The sequence below is a fragment of the Physcomitrium patens genome, chromosome 4, assembly GCF_059467195.1.
Source record: "Physcomitrium patens ecotype Gransden chromosome 4, ASM5946719v1, whole genome shotgun sequence".
NCBI lineage: Eukaryota > Viridiplantae > Streptophyta > Bryopsida > Funariales > Funariaceae > Physcomitrium > Physcomitrium patens.
The window spans coordinates 13,996,402-14,022,066 of record NC_143413.1 but is presented as its reverse complement, the minus strand read 5'-3'; the positions used below and the strand labels follow the sequence as shown (position 1 = coordinate 14,022,066).

The following is a 25,665-nucleotide window of genomic DNA, read 5'->3' as shown; positions in this document are numbered from 1 at the left end:
GAGGTTCGTTACTCAAAGACAAGTCACTAATATACGCAATCTCACTTTTCTAAGCAATATAATACAAAATCTCGCTATTATCCGCATAAATGAAAGGAAATTTCATAAGATGACAACTACATAAGTATACCTTGTTGGCCCATCCTTAGACCGCGCTTTCATGCCATCTGAGACCAGACAAGCACAGGCAGCTGCAAGTTGAGCGGGTGCAATAGAGTTGAGAATGCCGCTAGTAAAAACTATGGCCAACCAAAGCTCATTCACTCCTCGGGTAGATGCTGCTACTTCTCCAAGAGGCGTTAGCAAGTTTGTATCAGGTTTCAGTGCCCCGGCTTCCTGCAGCACCTTCACCACCTGCCCCAGCACCACATCTGTCATAAAACAGCAAAAACCATGCAACAACTTGACAACAAACATCAAACATGTCAATCATCCATCGTCTTGTTACACAGGCTCCTCTTAGCAGTAGTTTCAACCCATAAAGGAATTCCAGAGGATACATAACCAACAGTTATAGTTGCGAGAGCTGGACATTCTGGCAGGAAACGGGTCGTCTTACTTGTAGAAACTCCTTCCATCCTGAAGGCTGCATCTGACTAATACGATTCGAAATACGGTTTGCTTTGGCTGTGATGCGCTGCAGCTTATCAAAGCGTGACCTTTGAAGATCCACAAGTTTTCTTGATTCACGGTAGCCTTGTGTTTGTTTAAGCTTCTTCCGGAGTTTCGAAGCCTCTTTCCGTCGATCAAGTAACACCCTCTCGGCCTTCACAAGATCCAACGAAACCTGCCAATGCATCATGGTCAGGTGACAACCTTTGTACACATACCAAGACACCCCTTCCAAGTCAAACACAATTTACAAAGACCAATCAGTAGATTGATTCTTTTCACGAAACCAGGTATAGTAAGATGCTTGGGTGCTTAAATAGCATGTTCAGCACCCAAGCATCAAGGAGTGTAAGGGATAACACCTCATGGGCACCGGAGAGCTCGCTCAACACAGGCACTTGACAGCCCCAACCCCACGTATCAATTGAGCTGTCGGCAGACCAAACGCAACCGAGAGGACCAGATCCTGATCGACCAAGGTTTTCCCATTTCCGGATACCCACTTGAAGCTTTTCCTTTAATAATTCTTCCACAGGTTTCCCACCAGGTGTTGAGGCCCCAAAATTCACCGAATTCGTATGGACGCTCTTGACACTCCTCGCGGTAAACATGTACCAGGCATTGTCTGATCCCAAAGCTACGTAATGCAGAACATCAGGATCGTTATCATCTTCTGTAGAAGATTCCTCATCGTGGTTGTCGTTGAATTCCTCTGATTGACCTTTCTCGCTTGCCAGCTGCCAAAAAGGCCAAAAAAGCTGAAAAACTTCCCAATGATCTTGCAAGGTCCTAGAATTCTAATTCCAAGCTGCTTCTTCTCATCGAAAAAAATCTTTAAAAAAGAAGATGCAGGAGTCCAACCAGAATGAAAACCTACATTGACCAAGTCCGAGACAAACGGCGGACGCGGAACACAGCCAACAAATAGCGCGGGTACGCGGCGCTCCTCGCCGGTACGGTGCTCGTAAAAGGACAAGCAAATGAAGGGTGGTTTCCCATCAGTGGGCGCATCAAGCAAGGGCTGCACCATTGCCACTCGCATCTGTTCAACTTCTCTTCTCTGCTCTCGCATGAATCGTTTTGCTTCCTGTCAATAAGAATTACAACTAATAGGTAAGATGTGGAAACTAAGATTGCAGAGAAAACGCACAAAGAATGCAATTCAGAGCAATTTCAGCCAACCTTTGCTTTTTCTTTGAGGTCCAGATACTCCTGCAACTCGTCTCGCGTGAGACGGCTCTCTAGATCATCATCAACTGTATAATCTTTCTCTAGGTACTCAATATCTTTCTGTAATCGAGCTAGCTGCTGCTTAGCGGCTACCATCACTTCACTTCCCACGTAGTTGCCAAAACTCTTTTCAATGAGTGCACGGGCCTCGTCCAAACTTCTCCCCACTTTTACCATCTCAACCGCACCTGATTCTGTTGTTGTCTTCACTCTTGCTCCCTGGCAAAAATAAGTTGCACACAAATATCACTGCAATTTTATTAAATCACATGGAGCTGACCAAGAATTCGTTACCCTGTGATAACAACTTTGAACACACGAGTAACGAGATAGTAACACTTAGGAATAATTGAATATTGTTACATAGTCGAGATATTTAGGAGGATGCTCTTACAGCCAGAAGATTGAGGGCCATGCCATAGGTGGCAGTAAACTGCGAAACGAGAGGATCAGGCCCAGCAAAAAGCAATTTACAGCAGTCTTCTGCACCTTCGAATGGTGTTTGCACCACTACTGTATGTCCTTGCTCGTCAATACCTCTTCGACCTGCCCTGCCAGCCATTTGGAGCATTGAATTCGCGCTCAAGAGTTGATGCCCATTGTCGCCACGTTTGCTGAGTGAAGCTAAAACAGTTGTCCTGAAAACAAAACCATATGTGACATCACATTCAAAAACTACGGATTGCTCTGTGTGTAGTGTAAAACTTCTAACAGGAAGATGAGAAAAGATCAACTTATGAGCAACTGCTATTGTAGGAGTTAGATACAGAAGTGATTAACATTTACATACCTAGCAGGCATGTTGATTCCTGCTGCAAGCGTCTCCGTTGCAAAAACGACTTTGATAAGACCTTGCTGAAAAAGCTCTTCAATAAAGGCCTTCCACGTGGGTAAGCAACCAGCGTGGTGTGCGGCTACTCCATGCAGAAGGGGTTTAACTGCAACTTCACGAACTGAATCTGGGTGCTGCTCCCGGAAATTATCAAGAGCTTTTCGTACTCGTCTCTGTTCTTCAATTGTCAACAAATCGGTCCCCTGGTGAAGCGTAAAAATAAATTAAAATTATTTTTTTGAAAAAAAAAAACTACATAACGGAGATAAACCAAGAATCGAAGAGACCATAGGAAACTTTTTAACTCAGAAAAATTACATTGTAGTCTCTATTAATGTTGAGGCAGTTAAGAATGTAAAGAGAGTGGACATTACCAATAGATAGTGCACAGCTAGGTCACAGCCCCTCCGGCTGAAAATGAACCAAATAGCCGGAAGCATATCCCGCTCTTTCAATTGGTTCAGTGTATCCCTAATTTGTGGGACCTGGATGAACCATTTTAAAAGAAAGTTAGATTGAATTGCAAAAATAAGTTCTCAACAGGTATATTGCTATGTGTAGTCCTTGTTCTCGAAGGTAACATAAAGCACGAGGATATCTAGATTTTGTACTTTACATGCAGGCCGTTAGGGGATGAGCTTAAAGAATGAAGCAATAGCTTGACACAATATATAACATTCTTTACTTCATAAATGTGTCCATATTAAGAAATCACTGCTTCTACAGAAATCTACCTCTCCATACACAAAACCTGAACTACGAAAAGCAGGGCTAGAAATATAATCATGCAACTCTCAACTCCAGCAATGATTGTTACGATTCTTGCCACTCCTGGGCACCTCATTCAAGAACAAATAACAAATAAATAATGTTTCCAATTGGTTGGGTCGAGAAAAACACTGAGGACTTCAGAATGCCAGACATTGTACCTGTTTGCGACGGAGAAACTGAACCTCTTCGTCAGACATCTTCTCTTCAGTTTCCCCCCATCCACCATTCGACCGCCGCCGACGTTCGCTGCGATTGCCAGATTCTTTGGGAGCTTTTCCTGCTCGAAGAAACTTTCGCTGTTTTCTCGTGGGAGAATCATAATCCAATTCATCCCAAAATGGATCAGAAACCCTCTCACGTTCAATCTTCTTTAGATTTAGTCTCCTACGAGAGAAAAAAAACATATTCAACTCTCAGGAGGAAAACATAAGTCAAAATAGAGAAAAGCAGAAAAAAAACAGAAGCAAACGATCTTTGTTTCAGTGTTAAAAACAGGGCCAAAATAAATGCTCAGCACTAAATGACTCTGGCACGTAAAACCAGACACGGGACTAGGAGCTTTACCAGTTCATTTCATCCCCTTGCTCGTTCAAGAGAGGGTTAAGTCCGTAGCGTGTAGAGAAGTGCCAAACAAGGGGAACAGGTCTTCTTGACGATGTCACAAGCTCGGTAGGGCCATGCACCTGACCACACAATACAACATGAACTAAAAAAATTGGAAACACGATTGTGTCATTCAAGGAACCCAAAAGCAGATGGTCCACTTGAGAATCTCTCGTACTGTTCAAAGCTTATTGCACTTTTACAAAAGTCGCCACTTGTTTGAACGCACCTGAGCGATCCAGCCGGCAAGCTCCTCTGGGTTAGCAACAGTAGCCGAGAGACAAATCAGCTGAACTTCCTTGGGACAGTAAATAACCTGCTCAGCAGAAATGCTAATGATGTTAACAATTGAAAATCTCAAGGAAGAACCGAAATTCCTCAGTGGCAAGTTAACAGAAATGATTCAATAAAGTAAAAGATCGCAGTAGAAGTTCGGTTTATGGATAGACACGCTGCTACAGAGTAACTACAATGTACTTTAAGTAAGGCCCTCAACGAGAATGCTAAAGCTCAGCCACAGGACTCGGGTGCTTGAAAAGTACCGTTTCTTCCCACACAGTACCACGGGAGATGTCGCTAAGATAGTGCACTTCGTCCAACACTACAACGTCCACGTTCATGAGACGGCCCCCGTCCTCCATGTTCCCAACGCTGTAAGCACCACAAGAATCAACCGAATGAAATTTCTCTTCACGGATGTTATGTAAACACGTACAAGGTCTAAATACGTAAAATCCAAAAAAACGTAATCTCTATTGCACCCCTTCAGTGCAAATTTCCTTGCACTCATCCAATAGTATGTTTTGGACTTTACCTCTCCTTCACATCAAATAGATTTGAGATACATGATGGTGATCACTACACGTTATTTCTGCTCAAAAGGTTTCGAGATCTTGAGTAAAAACGTTATATCATGGGTTTCTGAACCAAACCTCAACAGCACAGTTACGACTCTTGAAAATAAGTTGAGATTCCGCTTAGTGTTTCGACTTCCAAAGCTGAGACTTCCGGTAAGAGACGACACTTACCCATAAGACAACATTCAAATCGAATTATGATTTCGAAAATATTGCAAACCTAAAACCCAAAACCCTGGCTTCTAAACATAGGATGTCCACGGAACTACACCTTTGGTAAAGCATGTTGCGCAGGATCTCCGTTGTCATGATCAATATAGGAGCTTCCCTGTTCACAGCTGCGTCTCCTGTGACCAGCCCCACATTCTCCTCACCGAATAGCTCCCTACACGTCATTCAAAGTGGAACATACTCAATTGATTTCTCCCATACATACAACATATCATGCAAACGTCGAGTTGTAAAAATCAAGCAATGCATGAGAACCGTCCAACTTTCCACGAGAAAATCAGGTGCTGAGGATAAAGGATGCGAGGCTGAGGCTGAAAACGAGGATGCACCGGAAATCACGAAGTTTTTGATTCGAAAGTGCCTTGAGAGGCGTAGTGTAGAACAAACGTTTTCCTCTTGCGATTGTGGCAGCAGCAGCGGCCTCAGCTACGAGAGTCTTACCACTACTTGTTGGTGCACATACAACTAACGATGATCCTTTCAAAAACCCTTCAATGGACATCCTCTGCAACGAGACAACAGAACATACAATCTCAGCAAATTGCCACTGCAGACTCGAGGGGAGACGACTTGCTGTAAAGAGAGGAACAGAGGATTGATTCCAGACCTGGAACTTGTCGAAAGGAAAGTCATAGAGGCCGGCAATGTCTGCAGCCGTTACAGTGCGTTCACCACTCGCCTCCACCCGAGCACAGAGCTCCTTCAGCCTTTCACGATCCTTAATACTCTTCTCAGATGGAGAGTGAATCACAGTAGCTTCGGCGTCTTCTTCATTGTCTAGCAATTCGTTGTCAATGTCATCATCTTCGAACCCGTAATCCTCATCTTCGTCTTCATCTTCCCCAAAGTAAAGTTCATCATCTTCGTCATCACTTTCAGAGTCTTCGTTTTGGTCCGCCAACTCATCTCTTCCAAACAAACGCTGGATTTCGGGCGCAACAAAATTGCCCAGATTGCTGCTGGTGTCAAAAGACTCCGCGTTCAAGTTTTTACTCGCCGAGATGGCTGAGCTTAAGAACTTCTCGCCCGCAGTCCATTTCAAAGGTAGGAACCCTAATCTTCTACTCCAAATGCTGCCACCGACAATGTCTTGAAATGAAGAGCAGCTCTCTTGTCGAATAATCCCACAGATAGAGGGGATGATTCTCCTACTTCGGGATAATGCACCGTGAATGTGATAGCCTCGGAAAAAAATTGGCGCATGGGCGAAAGGTGATAGCAAAGCAGGCTTGCATGCAGAGCGATGCAGGAAGTTGAGGTGAGTCGCAGGGGCGACCCAAGGCAGAGCTGATGCCATCGCCATAATTTCACTCAGCTGACGCCAGTAGTAATTGCTTCCTCTACCTCCCTCTCCACTTCTCTCCCATGAAAGTAAATATCGTCTCTTCGAACAAATCCGACAAAGAAGTTCCCCTCCTCTCCTGCACACCTCGAATTCCCAACTCTTACCACATCCGTAAGAACGAAGTAAGATGGCAGGCATGTAAACATTCACGACAAAGCGAAAACCTCGAATTGGACCAAAGAAGCAAGGTTCCAACTCGCACTGGACGAGTGAGATTTGTAACCACCCCACGGGAGTTGAACAACACCCCTCCAAAAATCGCAATAACCGAATTTACAGAGACAGAGTTCCTGATGTCCACAGCTTGCCTCAAGACATTGCCCCAGTCATCAAAATTGCTTCCACGAGCCCATGCATACTGTTCCAAACGCTCCCAAGCAATCCCAGACACAATCCGAGTGTAAATATCAGGAGCGCTGGAGTTGCGCGTCAAGGAGTATGCAAAGAACGGCTTACAACTAGGAGTGAGAGAGAAGGAAAGCGTGACAAAGATGAGTGAGTACGTGCCAGCGAGTGAGAAGCAACACCGGGAAAAGCTGCAAGCCAAGCCAAGCCAAGCCGAGGAAAGTTGCTGATGATCCTTTCCAACGCAGTAAGAAAGAATTGTAGCAAAAGGCTCGTCAAGCAGACGACGCCGGAGCAGGAGGACGCAGCAGCACATCGAGAGAGAGAGGGCAGCAAACGGACGATGGATTCATGACCCAGACCATATCCGGATACACAACGACTGCACACTAAAAAAAAAAAAGCACTTACAAAAAAGCAAAAGCATGCCGAAAAAGTGAATGAGCTCCACACTCGACCACCATGAGACCAGTCGAATCCCCTCCAGAAACTTGGCATGCAATGGACAGAACATTCCGTGGATGAAAACTGTCCGTTAAGTCCTTTGTCGTCCTCAGGTTTAATTAGTCCAGATTATTGTTTTTTATTAATAGTGTATAATGTTTTAATTACAAACTAAGCACAAAACAAGACATTTTAATGTTATAGCAAACCATGTTGCTGTTTGAACGATTGAAAAGCTAATGTAAATTAAATGTATATATTATCATTGCCATTGTAGCATATTTTATGCTACAAAATAGATAGTGAAAAAGTAAAGATCATGTAAGCCAGCTTTTAAGATTTCAATTTCAAAACAATAAGACTATTTCAAAAGATTATGGTTTCAAAAAAAATTCTTGTATTAGTTGGATTAGGTTCAAAATTAATCTCATTTACTAGCTCTTCTCATTTTGTGCCAAGATCATAAATCAAACTTTGATGGATGAAATAAAAGAGAATGAAAAATAACATCGAGAATAAAGTTTCCATGATTATTTTTATTATTATTTGTCACATTTTCATGTTATGGTTTGGCTACCATGTGAAAATAATACACACATATATATATATATATATAATATAATTTATTATACAATGTAATACAAGCCATGTTATTAGATTTTTATTAGTCAAAAAATATAATAAGATTACTACTTTGAAGTAGTTAATTTAAAAAGGCTTATTATTGAGGTTGATTTTATATCAATGATAGTTTTTATATATTTAAAGCTACCTTTATTAGACATTGGTGATTCTTGAAAACTTATTTTGTTTCTTTTATTTGGTATTAAGGACATATATTATGTAAAAAATTTATAAGAAAAAGGTTCGGAGAAGAGTTTTGGTAGCAAAAAGGATCGTTAAGGTATCCATATGGATGAATGGAAATAGATGATGAAATTTTCCATTTTTATTGACCAAAATTCATATCCAATGGACTTCAAAGAGGTTGTCAAAGGCCTTAGTAGCAATTAGGATTATTCTTTTAAGGTCATTAAAACTTGGAAGGCTCAAGTGAGAGAATTTAAATTTTTGGCTATGATTTTGGTACAAAATTTGGATGATTTTGAGTTTTTGAGAAAAGAAATATAGGCACTCAAAGTTAAGATGCTGATTTTGTATATATCACTCTTTTGGATATAACACACATGTATAGAATGCAATTAAGGATCAACAATTGGAGTTGGAAAAAATAATTTTTCAGCTACACTTTTCATATACTTCTTAATGAATTCTAAGCTCAATAAATGAGTTTATAGAAAGTTGAAATTAGTACTTGCAATCTAAGGGCAATAATTGATCCAATTTACTAGTAGTTGTATTTTGACCTATATCTTAAGCAATTTAATAAGATTTTGGCTAAATATTTCTAAAACATCTGTATTCATATTGATAAATTTTATATACAAATTATGTGGTATTTGGAGTTTTGATTTTTGAAATATGAAAAAAATGGTATTTGAGTACTTGTAAATTAGGATTTAATATACTTACTAGGATTTTTAAGCTGCCAGATAATTTATAGTATATTTATAGTCTATTTTTTTGAAATAAATTTTAAAGATAAATTTTATATTATCTAGAAATTTGAAAAAAAATTGAATGGTTGGATGAAGAGATATGAATTTCTAAAGTTCAAGGGAAAAAAATCTTTTGTAAGAAAAAAATATTTTGAAAGGATTTTGGTATAATTTAGACATTTTATACTAAGTAAGAGGGTTTTTGGAAGTCAAGACTTTATATATATGTTAAAGATGGAAATATGAAGCTATGACAAAATTATGATATAAAGTTAGATATTTATAAGAAGATTATGGATTTTCTTTGAACTTATAGAAAATCAAACTTATTGACAAATAGTTACTTATGATTTGGTATAGCAAAGGATGTGTCAAGGACATAAATCTCAAAGAAAGAAAATCCTCAATACACTCTAATATCACTGAAAGGAACTAGAAAGTCATTTAAAGATGATATAATATTGAACTAGAATGACTATTGCCAAAAACAAGAAGATTAAAAAGTCTTAAAACAAGACTAAGGACTAGAAAGACATTGACAAGAGTGAACAAGGCTTCACTCTTTCTTCCATATATATTCTTAATTAAAAGCTATGTAGCGATGTCTTATAGGACCTCCAAAACGTGTTAACTTTGCAAGATATGTATCTTAACTTGCAAGGCAAGTATTCTATATGTATGCCACATTGTTAGCTTATTCTACAAATTATCAACACGTAGTTAATTTTTTAACCAAGTTTCTAACCTATCAATCAATTACAAATACATATAAAGTCAAAGCAGCTTCTATGAAGCTTCTAAGAAGCTTTTCTAGAAGATATTATGAAATTATCTTATTTTTATCTATTTTTAGCTATTTCTATCTAATCATATTTGTATTTATTAGAGTACCTATGTGTATCTGTGATATTATCTTCTCTTTTAGGGACGAGTTCCATGAGAAGCAATCTTCATATATTAAAGAAATCCAAGATGCATCAAATTATATTTGTCACATATTCTAATCTTTGTTCCATTCAAAGATGGTTGATAGGTCTTCTTAGCCATTGATAGTATCCCATATTGAGGTGAGAAGACCACCTTGTTATTTGGTCATTATTGAAGTCTTTGTAACTTTCTTCAAAAAAAATACTTGGAATATCGTTAGGAGTTGTTCTTACCTCTAATAAAATCACCAAACATTGAGAATCTCTTCCAAGGTGGTGATATCAAATACGTTTTATTTTGCCATCTATTCTAGGAAGGACATGTCATTCTTAAGGATCTTCATCTTGATTTTGTCATCTTGAAGGTTATGATAATAACAATGTCTTTTATGATAAGTCCATGAATGAAAGCTCTTGAGTTGAATTTGTAAGTTGTTGGTTCTCCATGTCTTTAGCATCATAAATATACACAAGCTACAAAAAAAAATAGAAAGGCAGAATGTTATTTTCTTATAAACTTGTTTCTTTTATAGTAATGATTTGCTATTCTTCATCTTCATTTTGATGGATGTTGTTGATGAAAAGCTTCAACTCTCATTTGCAAGATTCTTTGCTAGCTCCTATGTGTATTTATTAATATCATATCCATGCCAATGAACAAGATATTTCAACTTATTCTGATGCCACCTTGAATTTAAGACTTCTTCCATCTTAAACTCTTGATTATTATCTACTTTTATAGAAAGAAGTCGAATTTGTCTTTTTTTTGAGATATTCACTATTTTACATGGTTCAAGAAGAAACACATAAAGTACGAGGTGGATCTTCATAAACTTTGATAGATATAATTGATAAGCAATATGATTGACTTGTTCACTAATAAGAAAAAGTCTAAGCCTACAATAGTCCAATTTATCACAATGACAAGTAGTCTTGATATTATGACAAAATAACTATATCTTATCTCTTGTGTTAAATTGTGGTTGTTTCTTGTAATAGGCATCTGCATTAATTTTTTGTCATTCTTGAGCTTCTTTCAACTCCACCTTTATTGTTGTATGTGGCTTTTACAAATAATTTGCCAAATCTTCCATAACATAATTATCAACTTTTAAAAAGTCAAAAGTATCAAGTTGTAGATGATAACCATAGTTGGCAAAGAGAGATGTTTATTCAGTAGAAAAATGTACCAAATTATTGTATGCAAATTCTACCAATGATAAAAGAGTTGTCCAATCACCTTGATGATAGTTGATGATACACCTCAAGTACTACCCAAAAATTTGATTCATCTATTTTTTGCTTATTAATTTGATGATAAAAAACCAAAAAGAGCTTTACATCCATCTTTAAAATCTTGAAAAAAAGTTTCTAAAATCTTGATATAAATTGAGTCCTCTTATCTAATATAATATCTTTAGGCAATCTATGATAGAGATAGATGTTGTTAAGAAAAAGCTTAACTCTTTCATTACATGTGATAGATTTTGTATGAGGTACTGTCAAGGACAAGAACTCGATGAAAGCTAAAGAGTAAGTGAGACTTTTCTCAAAGAAATAGGACAAAATAGAAATATGTATATTAAGAAAGAAATTAGAATGGCTATTGCCAAAATACAAGAAAACTAGAGACCCTTGAAACTAGACTAGAAGCAAGAAAGGAGTTGACAAGAGTGAAGAGGGCTTCACTCTTGCCTCTATATATACTATCTAACTAGAAGCCACGTAGCGATGTTCTATAAGACCTCCAATATATGTTGACTTTCTAGGCTACATGCCTTTGCTTGCAAGGCAAGTTTTCTATGGATGGACCACGTAGTTAGTTTGTTCTTTAAGCTTCCAACATGTGTGGTACATGGCTAACTTGTTGACCAAGTTTCTAACCTAAAAGTCAACTATAGACTCCTATAAAGTCAAAGCAGCGTCTATGAAGCTTCTAAGAAGCTTCTCTAGAAGATATTACATAATTAACCTACTTTTATCTACTTTTACATACTTTTATCTATTCATATAGGTAATTATATGTATGTCCGTGACATTACCCCCCCTTCTAGGGACGAGTTCCACGAGGAGCGGTGATTATATATTGAGAAAATCTAATATGCGGCGAATTGTATTTGCTACATACTCTGATCTTTGTTCTCTTCGAAGATAGTTGATGGGTCCTCTTAGCCATCGATAGTGTCCCATTCCAGGGCGAGAAGACCACCCTGTTATTTGATCACTGTTGAGGCCTTCATAACTTCCTTCAAATAATACATTTGAAACACCATCAGGAGTCGTTCCTATCTCCAATAATATCACCAAACATCGAGAATCTCTTCCAAGGTCGTGATACCAAATGCGTTGTATCTCACCATCTATTCGAGGAAGAACATGTCGTTCTTGAGGATCTTCATCTCGGTTGCGTCGTCTTGAAGGTTGTGACAATCGCAATGTCTCATCCGGTAAGTCAGCAAACGAAGGTTCTTGAGTTGAATCCGCTGGTTGTTGGCTCTCCATCTAATTAGCGTCACAAATGTAAAGAAGTTACAAACAAGGATAGGAAATTAAATGTTATCTTGCCTCAATCTTGTCTCTTTTATAAGAGAGGTTTTCATCTTGGTTTTGATGGATGTCGTTGATGAAAAACTTTGACTTTAGCTGATGCATTTCCTAGATTCATGGATGGCTCCCATGTGCGCTCACTAATATCATATCCGCGCCAATGAACAAGATATTCCAGCTTATTTCGGCGCCGCCTTGAGTCTAATATCTCTTCCACCTCAAATTCTTCATTATTATCTACTTCTATAGGAGGCGGTGGCATTTGTCTTCTTCCTTGTATATCCACTGTCTTATATGGTTCAAGAAGAGACACGTGGAATACAGGATGGATCTTCATTGACTCCGGTAGATGTAACCGATATGCAACTGGGTTGATCTGTTTAGAAACAGAAAAGGGGCCAAGCCTACGATAGTCCAATTTGTCACAAGGTCGAGTGGTCTTGATATTGCGACGAAGTAGCCATACCTTATCACCCACGTTGAGTTGTGGTTGCTCTTTACGATATACATCTGCATTTATCTTTTGTCGTTCTTGAGCTTTCTTCAACTGCGCCTTCATTATTGCATGTAACTCTGACAACCGATTTGCCATATCTTCTGCTGCAGGATTATCAACTTTTGAAAAATCAAAAGTATCAAGTCGTGGATGATAGCCATAATTGGCAAAGAAAGGTGTTTGTTGCGTGGAAGAATGTACTGTATTATTATAAGCAAACTCTGCCAATGGCAGAAGAGTTGTCCAATCATCTTGTTGGTAGTTGATAGTACACCTTAAATATTGCTCCAAGACTTGGTTTACGCGCTCTGTTTGTCCATCAGTTTGAGGATGGAAAGCCAAAGATAGCTTTATGTCCACTTTTAAAATCTTGAAAAGGGTCCTCCAAAATCTTGATACAAATTGAGTTCCCCTATCCGTTATGATATCTTTAGGTAATCCATGATAGCGATAGATATTATCAATGAAAAGCTTAGCTGTTTCTTCACCTGTGATAGATTTTGTACATGGCATAAAATGTGCCATCTTGGTGAAATGATCTACTATCACAAATATAGAATCATAAGATCTTGAGTTTGGAAGATCTGTGATGAAATCCATAGAAACAGAAGACCATGGTTGTTGTGGTATAGGTAATGGCTGAAGAAGTCCGTAAGGTCGATGTCGAGGAATTTTTGATCTTGAACAAATATCACATGATTGTACAAAGTCTTTGACTGACTTCCACATTTGTGGCCACCAAAAATCTCTTGATATGAGTTCCAAAGTCTTATTATATCCAAAGTGACCTGCTGCTGGAAAGTCATGACGTGCTTGAAGAACACGCAAACGTGCTTTTCCTTCTGGAACATATAGGCGTCCTTCAAAATATAATAGATTATTCTTGAACTCGAACTTAGAAACGTCTTGATAATCCTGATATTGACTTGGAATGCCACTTGAAGTCTTTACGCTTTCAGAAATAGGTGCAGCATAAATAGCAAAAGTTGATCCTTTTGCGTGTATAAATGCTTTTGCACCTATAAGTGCGGGTTTTACTATACTAGACTCATGGTTTTTTACTTGATTAATAGAACTGTTACTAATGCTCCGAGGAAAATCAAGTTTACGAGAAATCCAATCTATTCGAGGATTATACTTTTCTAACCATGATAAGCCTAAAATTACTGGATTAGAGGGAGATCTAATTATATTAAAAATTACGCAACTACTATGACCATTTATTACTACATCTACAGGAAGTGTTTCGTGAGTTACATCTCTAGAGACAACGGACGACCATCTATGACTTCTACGTGTACAGGTTTAGTTTTTTGTATTAATGATATTCTATGACATCTAGCAAATTCTTCATCTAAAAAACAAGCTGAGGCTCCTGAATCTATCAAGGCACAGGCTTTGTAATTATTAGGTCCTAAACACACATCTATTATAAAACAAGGAGATGGTTCTGAGGAGAGGATAGGACCTTCATTAGAAGTTGTACAAGATTCCAGCCGCACGGTCCCTATTGTAGCTGGACGTACTCGTTTCCGACATACTGTCTTCTTTGACAGCCGTACTCCTCATTTTGTAGTTACGTCGCTTCTTTGGACAATGTTGAGCAGTGTGCTTAGGTTCTCCACAATATAAGCACAATCCTTCTTGTCGACGACGAGACTTTTCTTGCTCAGTAAGAGGTTTGAAACGTACCGCATCAATTTGCATATCTTCTACTTCTGAAGGTATGTGTTGAGGAGACGTCGGTGTTGCCATTGAATTGTAGTAACGTTGAGGCCTACTTGTGCGACTCTCGGATCGAAATTCAAAAAGTCGATTGTCGCACTTCACAACAAAGTCAATTGCTTGACTCAATGTTTGAGGATCAGGTAAATGAAGCATCAATTTCTTTACCTCATATTGTAATCCATAGAGAAATTGACTCACAAGTGCGGCATCATCCCACTTGATATCAGTTGCAAGTTGTCGAATTGCGAAGCATATAATGTTACTGATCGATTGCCTTGTCGCAAAATACGGATCTTGTTGGTTGCAACACGAATTGCATCATGTTCTCCAAACATGGATCGAAACTCCGCCAAAAAAGCCTCCAGATTATCCAATATTGGATCTCGTCATTCAAGAAAAGATGAAAACCATGACAATGCTAAACCTGAAAGAAGTGTACCAATGAATCTAACTTGTGACCCTGGAGTTGGATAGCTCTGGGGTTGAAGTTCAATCACTAATTGGACCTGATTGATGAATCCTCGAAACTTGGATCTGGTACCATGAAACTTCTCGGGCAAGGCCACTCTCGGTTCTCTAACACTCGAAGGGTGTTCCATTCTGGGAGAAGGGACATGGTTTGGTGCAGATGTTGAAGCAGCCCCAATCATCTCTATATCTTCACTTCCTACCATTCTTGTTGCTCCTTGTGGTGGTAAATTGAGTTGATGCATCGCAAGCATTAACTCCCTCAATTGTTCTTGCATCTGTGCCATTGCACTCTTCATTTCAACAAGCTCTGCCATAGTAGCACTTAGAAAAGAGAAGATGTCTAATAACGCTCAAAACAAATAGAAGAGAGGAATTGATAACAAAGAAAATACTAAGAACAATATCAGTTTAAAAGAGGGTAATCTGCAACTTCTAATGCGCTTATGTCTTATCAAGAAAAAGGGGTAATCCACTCTTAATCAAGAAAAGACAAAGCTCTCATATTGTAAGTGTACTCTTGTCAATCTGTCAAGGACAAGAACTCGATGAAAGCTAAAGAGTAAGTGAGACTTTTCTCAAAGAAATAGGACAAAATAGAAATATGTATATTAAGAAAGAAATTAGAATGGCTATTGCCAAAATACAAGAAAACTAGAGACCCTTGAAACTAGACTAGAAGCAAGAAAGGAGTTGACAAGAGTGAAGAGGGCTTCACTCTTGCCTCTATATATACTATCTAACTAGAAGCCACGTGGCGATGTTCTATAAGACCTCCAATATATGTTGACTTTCTAGGCCACATGCCTTTGCTTGCAAGGCAAGTTTTCTATGGATGGACCACGTAGTTAGCTTGTTCTTTAAGCTTCCAATATGTGTGGTACATGGCTAACTTGTTGACCAAGTTTCTAACCTAAAAGTCAACTATAGACTCCTATAAAGTCAAAGCAGCGTCTATGAAGCTTCTAAGAAGCTTCTCTAGAAGATATTACACAATTAACCTACTTTTATCTACTTTTACATACTTTTATGTATTCATATAGGTAATTATATGTATGTCCGTGATAGGTACAAAATAAGCCATCTTAGAAAAATGATCTACTACCATAAATATAAAATCATACGAACCTGAGACTAGAAGATCCATGATAAAATCCATAGAAACGGAAGATCATGGTTGTTATGGAATAAATAATAGCTGCAGAAGTCCATAAGGAGGATAGCTAGGAGTTTTGGATCTTGAATAAATATCACATGATTGTATAAAGTCTTTGATTGCCTTCCATATTTGAAGCCACCAAAAATCTCTTGATATTAACTCTAAAGTCTTGTTGTATTCAAAATATTTGGCTACTAGAAAGTCACAATGAGTTTAAAGAACACATAATTGTATCCCACTTTCTGAAATGTATAATTGTTCCTCAAAATAGAATAGATTATTTTTGAATTCAAACTTGGAAGGATCATAAGATTTAAAAGAATTATTCTTCATATTATAGACAAGAGGATCAGAGGACATACTTGATTAAATTTTTTTTTACAAAATTTGAATCAACAATCAATATTGATTTTATTGCTCAAAAGTGAAAATGCTTCAACTTCAAGAAAATAGTTTTTTATTGATCAAAAGATGCATTTTTTTTTTTGGTGCAAGATAAGAACATCTAAAAAGTTTGTTTAATAAATCTTTCTTGTTTTTGGAATTAATAAGTAATCTTAAAATCAAATCTTAATAAGGACATGCTTCAATAATCTTGGTGACAATTTAAAACATGTGTTGACATGAAATACTTGATGTTCCTATTAAAACATGATCAGACTATTTCAAAAATCCAAGATCCTTCTATTCAACAACAACATAAAATTTCATCACAAAATAGGACAAAACAAAGCAAAACTAAACTGAACGAAATTATACAGAATAAAAAATGAAAGTCAACTGAGCAGACGAAAATAAAACAGAACTAAATTAAACAAAAGGATGCAAAACCAAACTTTACTAAGAGAAAGGGTTTGAAGCCATATCTGACAAAATGTCCCAAAAGGCCCTGGCCAATTTTATTTATACCTTGTCCTACCACTTAGACTTTTTAGAATGTTCTTTGGTAGTAGGTCCTACCTAGATAACCTTTCCAAAGAACTTTGTACTAAAGTTATAGACGTCCACTGCAATGACGAAGGTAGTGATGCTCCAAAATGTTATCCACTTCATATTCTTGTTGATCATCAACTACAATTGGTAGTGGTGGTGGATGTTGTCGATCTGAAAAGTGCTTTGGCTTGGTATGAAATTCCTTGAGTTACAAAACATGAAAGATTGGATGGACCCAAATATATGGCAAAAGCTTAAGGCAATATGCGACATCAAAAATCACTATAAAAATGTGAAAAGATCTAAGCCACTGCGGTGTTAGTTTAGGAATTTCGATTGATGTAGTAAGTGGCAAGTTGGCATTAGAAAGTAATACCTGATCACTCTCCTAAAAGGTCTTGTGTTGCCGATGGTTAACTACATATTACTTTTGTCAATTCTGTGTAGTAAGGAGGCGGTGCCATGCCTCTTGCAAGGCCGTTGTAAGTTGCTATATAAATTCCTTTGTTGTCAGATTATTGGTCTTGATGGGACAATAGAGAGTTATTGGCATAATTGGATATTAACCAGTATTAAGGAAAAATGGTGAATAATTTGTACTTGCTTTAATACTATCATTACAAGTAAACTCCAAAGGTGTGAGGTATTCATTCCAATCATTGTGACGAATTGTCACAAATGCCTGTAATATATCCTCTAAAGTCTAAATTATATGCTCTATTTGCTCATTTGTTTAGAAATAGAAGACTATAGACATGGTAAGTCGTATACCTAATAGCTTGAATAAGACTTGCCAAAAACTTCTTGTAAAGTATGGATCTTGATCTGAAATGATAACACAAGGTAATTCATAATAAAAAAAGATGGTATCAAAGAAGACTTATATGAGCACTACAGCATCAATATTCGAGCACGTCACGGCTAAGTAAAGTTGCTTTAAGAGTTGACCTATAAAGATAGCAACTATGGTATGATTATAAGATGCATGCGGCAAACATATAATGAAATCTATAGTCACTTGCTTCTAACATACCGTAGGTAGCGGAATTGACTACAATAGTCCAAGAAATGCTACATTGCGTGCTTTTTTACATTGACATGACTCACAAGAGTATAAAAAGGCTTGAATATCACGATCCAAACTTGTTCAAAATTATGTCCTTAAGATCCATTTAAGGATCTTTTTTCATCCTAGATGTCCAGATATTGGAATGTCATGTCCCTCCTAAAGTATGCACATCCGGAATTTAGTATTGTCAAGTATATAAATTTACATCTTAAAATAGAGCAAGCCATCACCTAGAGTGTAATTTTGATATTATATATTATCGACCTTCAGCCAATCGATAACCATCTTGAAATAAGCATCCCATTGCATAGTTTTTTTTTTTTTTCATTTGCCCTCTCTAGTTAGTTCTAAAATGATATTACTAATGGTAGTGACTTTTGCCTTATCTTCCAATTTGTCCTTCAAGTCTAGTCTCTATGGTAAATTATCTAGCTCAATATGTTATCATCCTTCTTTGTACTCAAGCTAGATATCAAAAAGTTACAATTCTTCTTCGAAATGATGATGCAATAATTTCTTGTTTTTCAAATGTAAATCATGTAGCAAAGATTGATGGTTAGTCCAAACAACCACTAGCTTTCTCAATAGATAATGTCGCCATACTTTTGTGGCATGTAGAATTATTAATTGTTCTTAATCAAATGTAGAGTAATTGCGTTCTACCTTTCTGAGCTTGTATGATTGATATGCCACAAGCTGAAGGCCTCCTACTAAAGTCTTGTTAAAAGACTGTTCCAATAGCAAAGTTAGAAGTATCAATATCAAGTGTACAAGGGAGATTAAGATCATATGGTTAGAATATTGGAATAGTAATCAGTGTTTTTTTCAATTTATCAAAGGCATTTTGCTGCCCCAATTTCCATTCAAATAGGGCACATTTCTCCAATATATTTATTAATGATATAGCAATGTGAGCAAATTGCCAAACAAAATGGTGATAGTATCCAGCAAGGCCTAAAATGAGTGAACTTTAGAAGAATCCTTGAGAATTGGCCAATCCACTATTGCTTTCACCTTATCTTGTTCTGTATGCATGCCTTTGAAGGACACCACATGCCCCAAAAAAGTGACTTTCGACTTCCAAAATTCACATTTTAATTGCTTGCAATAGAAGCGACTATTTTGTAACTGACACAATACCTCTCATAGGTATTGTTCATGCTCTTCAAGGATTTTATTATAAACAAGAATATTATCAATGAAGGTGATTACATACTTATCTAAAAGGTCATGAAACAATCTGCTCATATGACTCATGAAAGAGGCTGGAGCATTGGTAAGACTAAAGGGTAAAACCAGCCATTCAAAATGTCCATAGCACATACAAAATGTCATCTTTTTTACATCCTCTCTTGCAATCGGTGTTTGCCAATAGTCGCTCCAAAGATCTAATTTACTAAAGATAGTCACACTTCAAAGTTGGTCAAGAAGATCATCTACATGTGGAAGTATTAAGGACATGAATCTCAAAGAAAGAAAATCTTCAATATATTCTTGAGTCACTGAAGAAAACTAGAAAGTCACTCAAAAGTTGATGTAATATTAAACTAGAATGACTATTATCAAAAATAAGAAGACTAAAAAGTCTTGAAAAAGACTAAAGACTAAAAAAGTATTGATAAAGATGAAAAAGGCTTCATTCTTGCCTCCAAATATAATATCTAATTAGAAGCTACATGGTGATATTCTATAAGACTTCCAACATGTATTGAATTTGTTAGCCATATGTTTTAACTTTCAAAGCAAGGTATCTATGTATTCGCCACAAAGTTAGCTTGTTTCATAAGCTATTATATGGAGTTAATTTGTTCCACAAGCTACCAACATGGAGTTAACTTATTCTACAAGCTACCAACATGTTGTTAACTTGTTGGCCAAGTTTCCAACATACAAATACATCTAAAGTCAAAATTGGGTCTATAAAGCAGCTTGGAAGCTTTTCTAGAAGACTTTATGAAATTAATCTATATTTATCTACTTCTATCTAATCATATAAGTAACTATTGACATAAATATATATGTTTGTAATAGAAAGTGGATATGCCTTTTTAATAGTCTACTTATTGAGATGTCAATAGTCGATGCAAAGGCAAAGTCGACCATCTTTTTTAGATACAAAAAGTACAGGTGCTCTCCATAGTGATGTGTTTTTTCAAAAGAAACCTTTCTCAAAGAGTTTGTCTAATGTCTTCCATTGCTCTTCAAATACTTTTAGTTCTAAGCAATAAATTGCTCAACTTACTAGTTTGGCTCTAGGTAATGGTTCTATTTGAAAGATGGTACCTTGATTAAGAAGTATGCCACTGGGTAGGTTTGTTGGAAAGACCTCATGATATTCCTGTATAAGTTGTTTTGTCCATTCTATCTTTTTGGCTATCTTTTCCACTAGTGACATAAGATTTGAAACCACCATATATACTAATTGTTCATGCTATAATTGCTTCTTCATAAAGGTCATACATATAAGTAAATCTTTAGTTGTACATTGTCTTTCTTCTTCACTTGATGTGGATGTGCGAAGAGTTATCTTGCATCCTCCATCCTTAAAAGAGATAGTTCTTACTATCCAATCAACTTTCTTATTTTCCATCTTTAACCATGGCATACCAAAGATAACATCATACCTTAGCTTTGTCACCTTCAATCTCTCTCTTAAGACGTAAGTGTTTGTTAATCTCAAGGTTTCTTCTTCATACATCTCACTCAACACATTCACTTGATCATCTGTAAGGTATATACTACTTTCTTTGATTTCCTTGATTTTAATTCTAAATTGATCGAGGATTTTAGTTGAGATGTAATTTTTTGTAGAACCACAATCTACAAGCACTTGACATGGTTGTCTTCTTGGTAGTTCCGTTAGATGCATCAGTCGACTCTTTTTATAGTTGTCCAAAGCTATGCCATTTGTCTTTGAGAGACAGTAGCTACCTCCAGTATTAGCCCTTAATGCCTTTATTGAAGAGCCCCGTTTTCTTGTTCTGACTCATTATTGGCTTTATGAATTTGGAGAGTATGAATCCATCTTATCTGACTAGTATTTATACTTTAATATTTTAGACTACCTTCAATCTCATGGCCTAGCTTTCAACAATAGAAATACAATCATTTTTGCACCAATATTTGTCATCTTTGTATTGTCAATGATCCTTGTAAGGCATTAATTTCTATTGGTATTGATTATTGTGCTATAATATTGGACTTCATGGTATAGGTCGTACTCTACAATTTTTGAAATCTATAACATTGATCCTCTCTACAATCTGAATGACATCTTTGAATGTTTATGGATCCCTTAGTTCCACCTCTTACTAGATTCTAGGTTTCAAACCTTATAAGAATTGATCTATCATCTTCGCTTCTAAAACATTGTCAATTTGGAGATATAGGACTTGAATCGAAAAACATAATCTTATATTGACTTAGCTTGTGTAAGTTTTGCCAAATGATCACGTACTATCTTTTTTACATTAATGAATCAAAATTGATTCCTAAACTAAGTCTCAAACTTCTCCCAATTACAAAATCTATCTTAAGTTCTATAGCTTTGAACTTGATGTTGTCACTAAATGATTGTCGCATCCCTCAAATAGCTAGTTGTATATATAATTTCTTCAGTGGTATTTGTCATGGATAGTTGGAGGTATTGTCACATGTTGAAGAATCATTCACATACATCTTCTTGTCTTGAAGTTCGAGAGTATGTACTAAGCTTACTCAATTTCAACCAAACAGATGTCGACTCTTTTATCCTCGAGGCTTCTATTTGTCCTTGTAAAGTAGCTATCTGGCCTAAGAGGTGTTGTATTTGAGCCTCCATTTGGGGTTGCTCTGTCATATCTTCCATATTATAATTTCTCCGTTGGATTTTACTATTATAATATCTTTTCACCTCTTGATTGATTTTCTAAGAATAACTTGTAGTAGCCTCGACACAATACTTAATATAACCACAACAACTGATCTTGGAGTACATGATAACTATTGACATGTTACCAAAAGTAAATAGTCTAATACTTGCTTTGTTACCAATGAAAGAGGACTAGACTATCTCAAAAATTCAAGATCCTTCTATTCCACAACAATATAAAATCTAATTATAAAATAGGACAAAACAAACCAAAATTCAACTAAATAGAACTACACAAAATATAATATGAAAGACAACTGAGCAGATGGAAACAAAACAAAATTGAAATAAACAAAAGGATGCAAAAGTAAACTTTACTAAGAGAAAGAGTCTAAAGCCATATATGACTAGATGCTCCTAAAGGCCTTGGCCAATCCTACTTATATCTTATCCTACCACTTAGACTTTCTAGAATGTTTTTAGGTAATACATTCCACCTAGATCACTACCTTAAGTCTTTTTGAGAAGATTCTATGGTAGGCCCTATCTAAATAATTGTCTTAAATTCTTTTAAAATATTCTATGATTGATCTTACTTGGTCCACTAATCTAACTCCAATTCTAGAAACTTCTATGGTTTTAACTATTTATATAATTATCTTTTTTGTACCATGTAACACCTGTAATCTATATACATGGTGATTAGATTTGACACGCCTTTTAAATATTGATGTCATTCTTGAAATAAATCCATGATTCCAAAGAGTTTTTTTTATCGTGGATCTCATAATTAATCTTAATTGCTGAAATTTTTTTGGAATAAAAAGCTATTGGATGGAGTTTGTTTTCTACTCCCATTTGTAATAATACTACACCTAAGGCAAAGTTTGTTTCATGTATTTCTATAGAAAATGCCTTAAAGAAGTCAACACAATATAAGATTAGCACAAAAGTAATTTCTTTTTTTAAAGCATCAAATAATACTTTAGATTCTTTATTCCACTCAAGTTTGTCTTTATAAGTCAAATATGTAAGTAGAACTACAACTTGAAAAAAATTCTTGATGAAGATCCCATAGTAATTGGTAAAGTTTAAAAAATATTGCATATTTCTTACTAATCTTAGAATATTCCAATCCATGATAGTATGGACTTTCTTTGGATCCATCATTAGTCCTTCATTGGAAATGATGTATCTTAAGAAGTCAACTCGAATAATGTGGAATACACACTTTTTTAACTTGGCATATATTTCTGTATCTCAAAGTTTTTGTAACAAACTACAAAAACTTCATGAACTTCATGAACTTTATGCTCTTTTGTATTTTTAGAGTAGATTAACATGTCATCTAAATAACTAATAACAAAATCATTAAGAAACTTACAAAAGACATCATTTATTACATGTTGAAGAGTAGCTTGTACATTCATGAGTCCAAAAGGCATGACATTATATTCAAAAGTCCATATCTAATTCAAAACACAATTTTTTATTCATCTCATTCTTTAATGTGTATCAGATTATATGCTCCTCATAGATCTATTTTTGTTTAGATCTTTGCTTAATTCAATTAATCAAGAATTCTTGAAATCAAAGATAGAGGATACTTATTTTTAATGGTGATCTTATTGAATCTTCAATAGTCTACACACATCTATGAAGATCTAATTTTTTCTTCACAAATTAGAAGGGAGCTTTGATTGAAGATATAGAATGACCTATGAAATTCTTAGCCAAGTTTTCATCAATGTATTCTCGAAGTATAAGCAACTTGTTTTGTGATAGATTATAGATTGGTCCAAATGGTGGATGGAGCTCTTTTATGAAGATTGATTGAACAATCATAAGAATAATACTCTAGAAGAATATCTGCATTCTTTTTTTTAAAAATGTCCTAAAAATCTTGATATTGACTAAGAATACCACTTGATGTCTTTTTGCCATCAAAAATGGGTGTGGCATATAAAGCAAAAGATAATCCTTCTTTTGTGGCATTTACAAAAGCTCTTGCATCTACTAATAAAGATTTGGATGTATTAAACTTATGTATCTTTATTTGACTAACAAGATTTTGGATTAAACTATCAAAAAAATTAAGGTTACAAGAAATCTAATATATTTGAAGATTATACATTTCTAATCTAGATAATCCTAAAATAATTAGATTTGATGGAGATCTTATTATATTAAATATTACTATGATATTATGATCTTTTATTGATATATTTGAAAGAACAGTCTCTTGCGTAACATCTCTAAAAGATAGCAAATGACTGTCTATGATGTCTACATGCACAAGTTTAGTTTTTTTGATTAATGATATTTCTTATTTTTTGAAAAAATCTTTATTTATAAAATAGGCTAAGGCTCCTGAATCTAACTAAGTTAACTCTTTGTGATTTTTTGGTCTTAAATAAATTTCTATTATAAAATAAGGTGAGGGATTTGAGGAGAGAATAGGACCTTTACTTGAAATTATGCAAGATTCTAGCTCCACAATCCCTATTATAGCTTAAAAAACTCGTTTTTTAACACCTTAACTTCTTTCAAACCATGCTTCTTATTTTGTGATTTTATTGTTTCTTTGGATAATGTTGAATAGTGTGTTTAATTTTTCTATAATATAAGCATAAGCCTTCTTAACATTGTCAAGTCTTTTCTTATTTTGTGAGGGATTTAAAATGTATTGTATTAATTTATATTAGTTCTAGCCTTAATGAATAAATTTCTAAGAAGTTGAGAGTTGCCATCATTATTTGATTTGTTCCTCTCTAGTCAAATCTTTCTTCTTGATATCTTTCAAATAATCAATTGTTGTATGCAATGGCTTAAGTAATAAATTGTTCTAAAGATTTTACCTTTGGCATTTTTAATAAGAAATCTTTGACATTATCTTTCAATCCATATTGAAATTGATTGATAAAGGCTTGTCATTTTAGTCCATGTAGCAAATAAGATTTTGAAATTCATCAACATATATGGTGGCTGGCCATGATCCTTGCCATAGAGATAAGAACTTAATCTTTATTAATCTTTTTTGATTACTTTTTTTAAATGTAGCCATAAATAGTTCTAAAAATAAACTCAAATCATAAAGAAGTTATGAATCTTTTTTCATTAAAGGTGCAAACTAAAAGAAAGCACTTCTTGATAGAAGCACGCCTATGAATCTAACTTAAGTAATCCATTGGAATATTGAAAAACATGCAACTTTAGATAGAGCTTGAATTATTGCAGAATTCTTCAAAATTTTTATCTTGTTTCATTAAACTTGTTAAAAATACTAATCATTGTCCCCATCATACTTGTAGAAGCAAAATTCCTCAAATTTGGTTATGAAGTCGATCTACTTACTTCTTTCAATTGCACAACTTTTTACCATAGATTTTAAACTATTTCCATAGGCATAGGCATAATATCTCCATGATTCACATTGGAAATATGTGAAATTTTCACTCTTAAAGTATTGACAAGCTCATGAAGATCTATAATAGTTGCAAATTTATTTTCACTTCTGCTAAGAGTAGCATCCATAATCTTTCCTTCCATAGACAATTCAAACAAATCCAAAAAGTTAAATTAGAGGAAAGTAATCCGCAATCTCTAATATCAAATGAAAATTTCCACAAAGAGGGGTAATTCACTCTCTTTTAGGAAAAG

At 35.7% G+C, this 25,665-nt stretch overlaps 1 protein-coding gene across 1 annotated transcript in view; it reads right to left on the bottom strand.

The window, feature by feature from the left end:
- Nucleotides 1-25,665, bottom strand: part of LOC112281280 (DExH-box ATP-dependent RNA helicase DExH15 chloroplastic) — a 28,324-nt gene that overhangs the window by 1,616 nt on the left and 1,043 nt on the right. The window contains exons 2-18 of the mRNA XM_024517611.3: nt 6,989-7,208; nt 6,790-6,839; nt 5,744-6,557; nt 5,466-5,641; nt 5,177-5,290; nt 4,591-4,699; nt 4,278-4,364; nt 4,010-4,128; nt 3,604-3,829; nt 3,049-3,159; nt 2,633-2,877; nt 2,237-2,480; nt 1,795-2,061; nt 1,490-1,699; nt 975-1,349; nt 560-787; nt 131-354 (exon numbers count right to left, since the gene is read on the bottom strand). Of these exons, the coding sequence (XP_024373379.3) occupies nt 131-354; nt 560-787; nt 975-1,349; nt 1,490-1,699; nt 1,795-2,061; nt 2,237-2,480; nt 2,633-2,877; nt 3,049-3,159; nt 3,604-3,829; nt 4,010-4,128; nt 4,278-4,364; nt 4,591-4,699; nt 5,177-5,290; nt 5,466-5,641; nt 5,744-6,557; nt 6,790-6,839; nt 6,989-7,208 (3,819 nt within the window). The remainder of the gene's footprint in view (nt 1-130; nt 355-559; nt 788-974; nt 1,350-1,489; nt 1,700-1,794; nt 2,062-2,236; nt 2,481-2,632; nt 2,878-3,048; nt 3,160-3,603; nt 3,830-4,009; nt 4,129-4,277; nt 4,365-4,590; nt 4,700-5,176; nt 5,291-5,465; nt 5,642-5,743; nt 6,558-6,789; nt 6,840-6,988; nt 7,209-25,665) is intronic.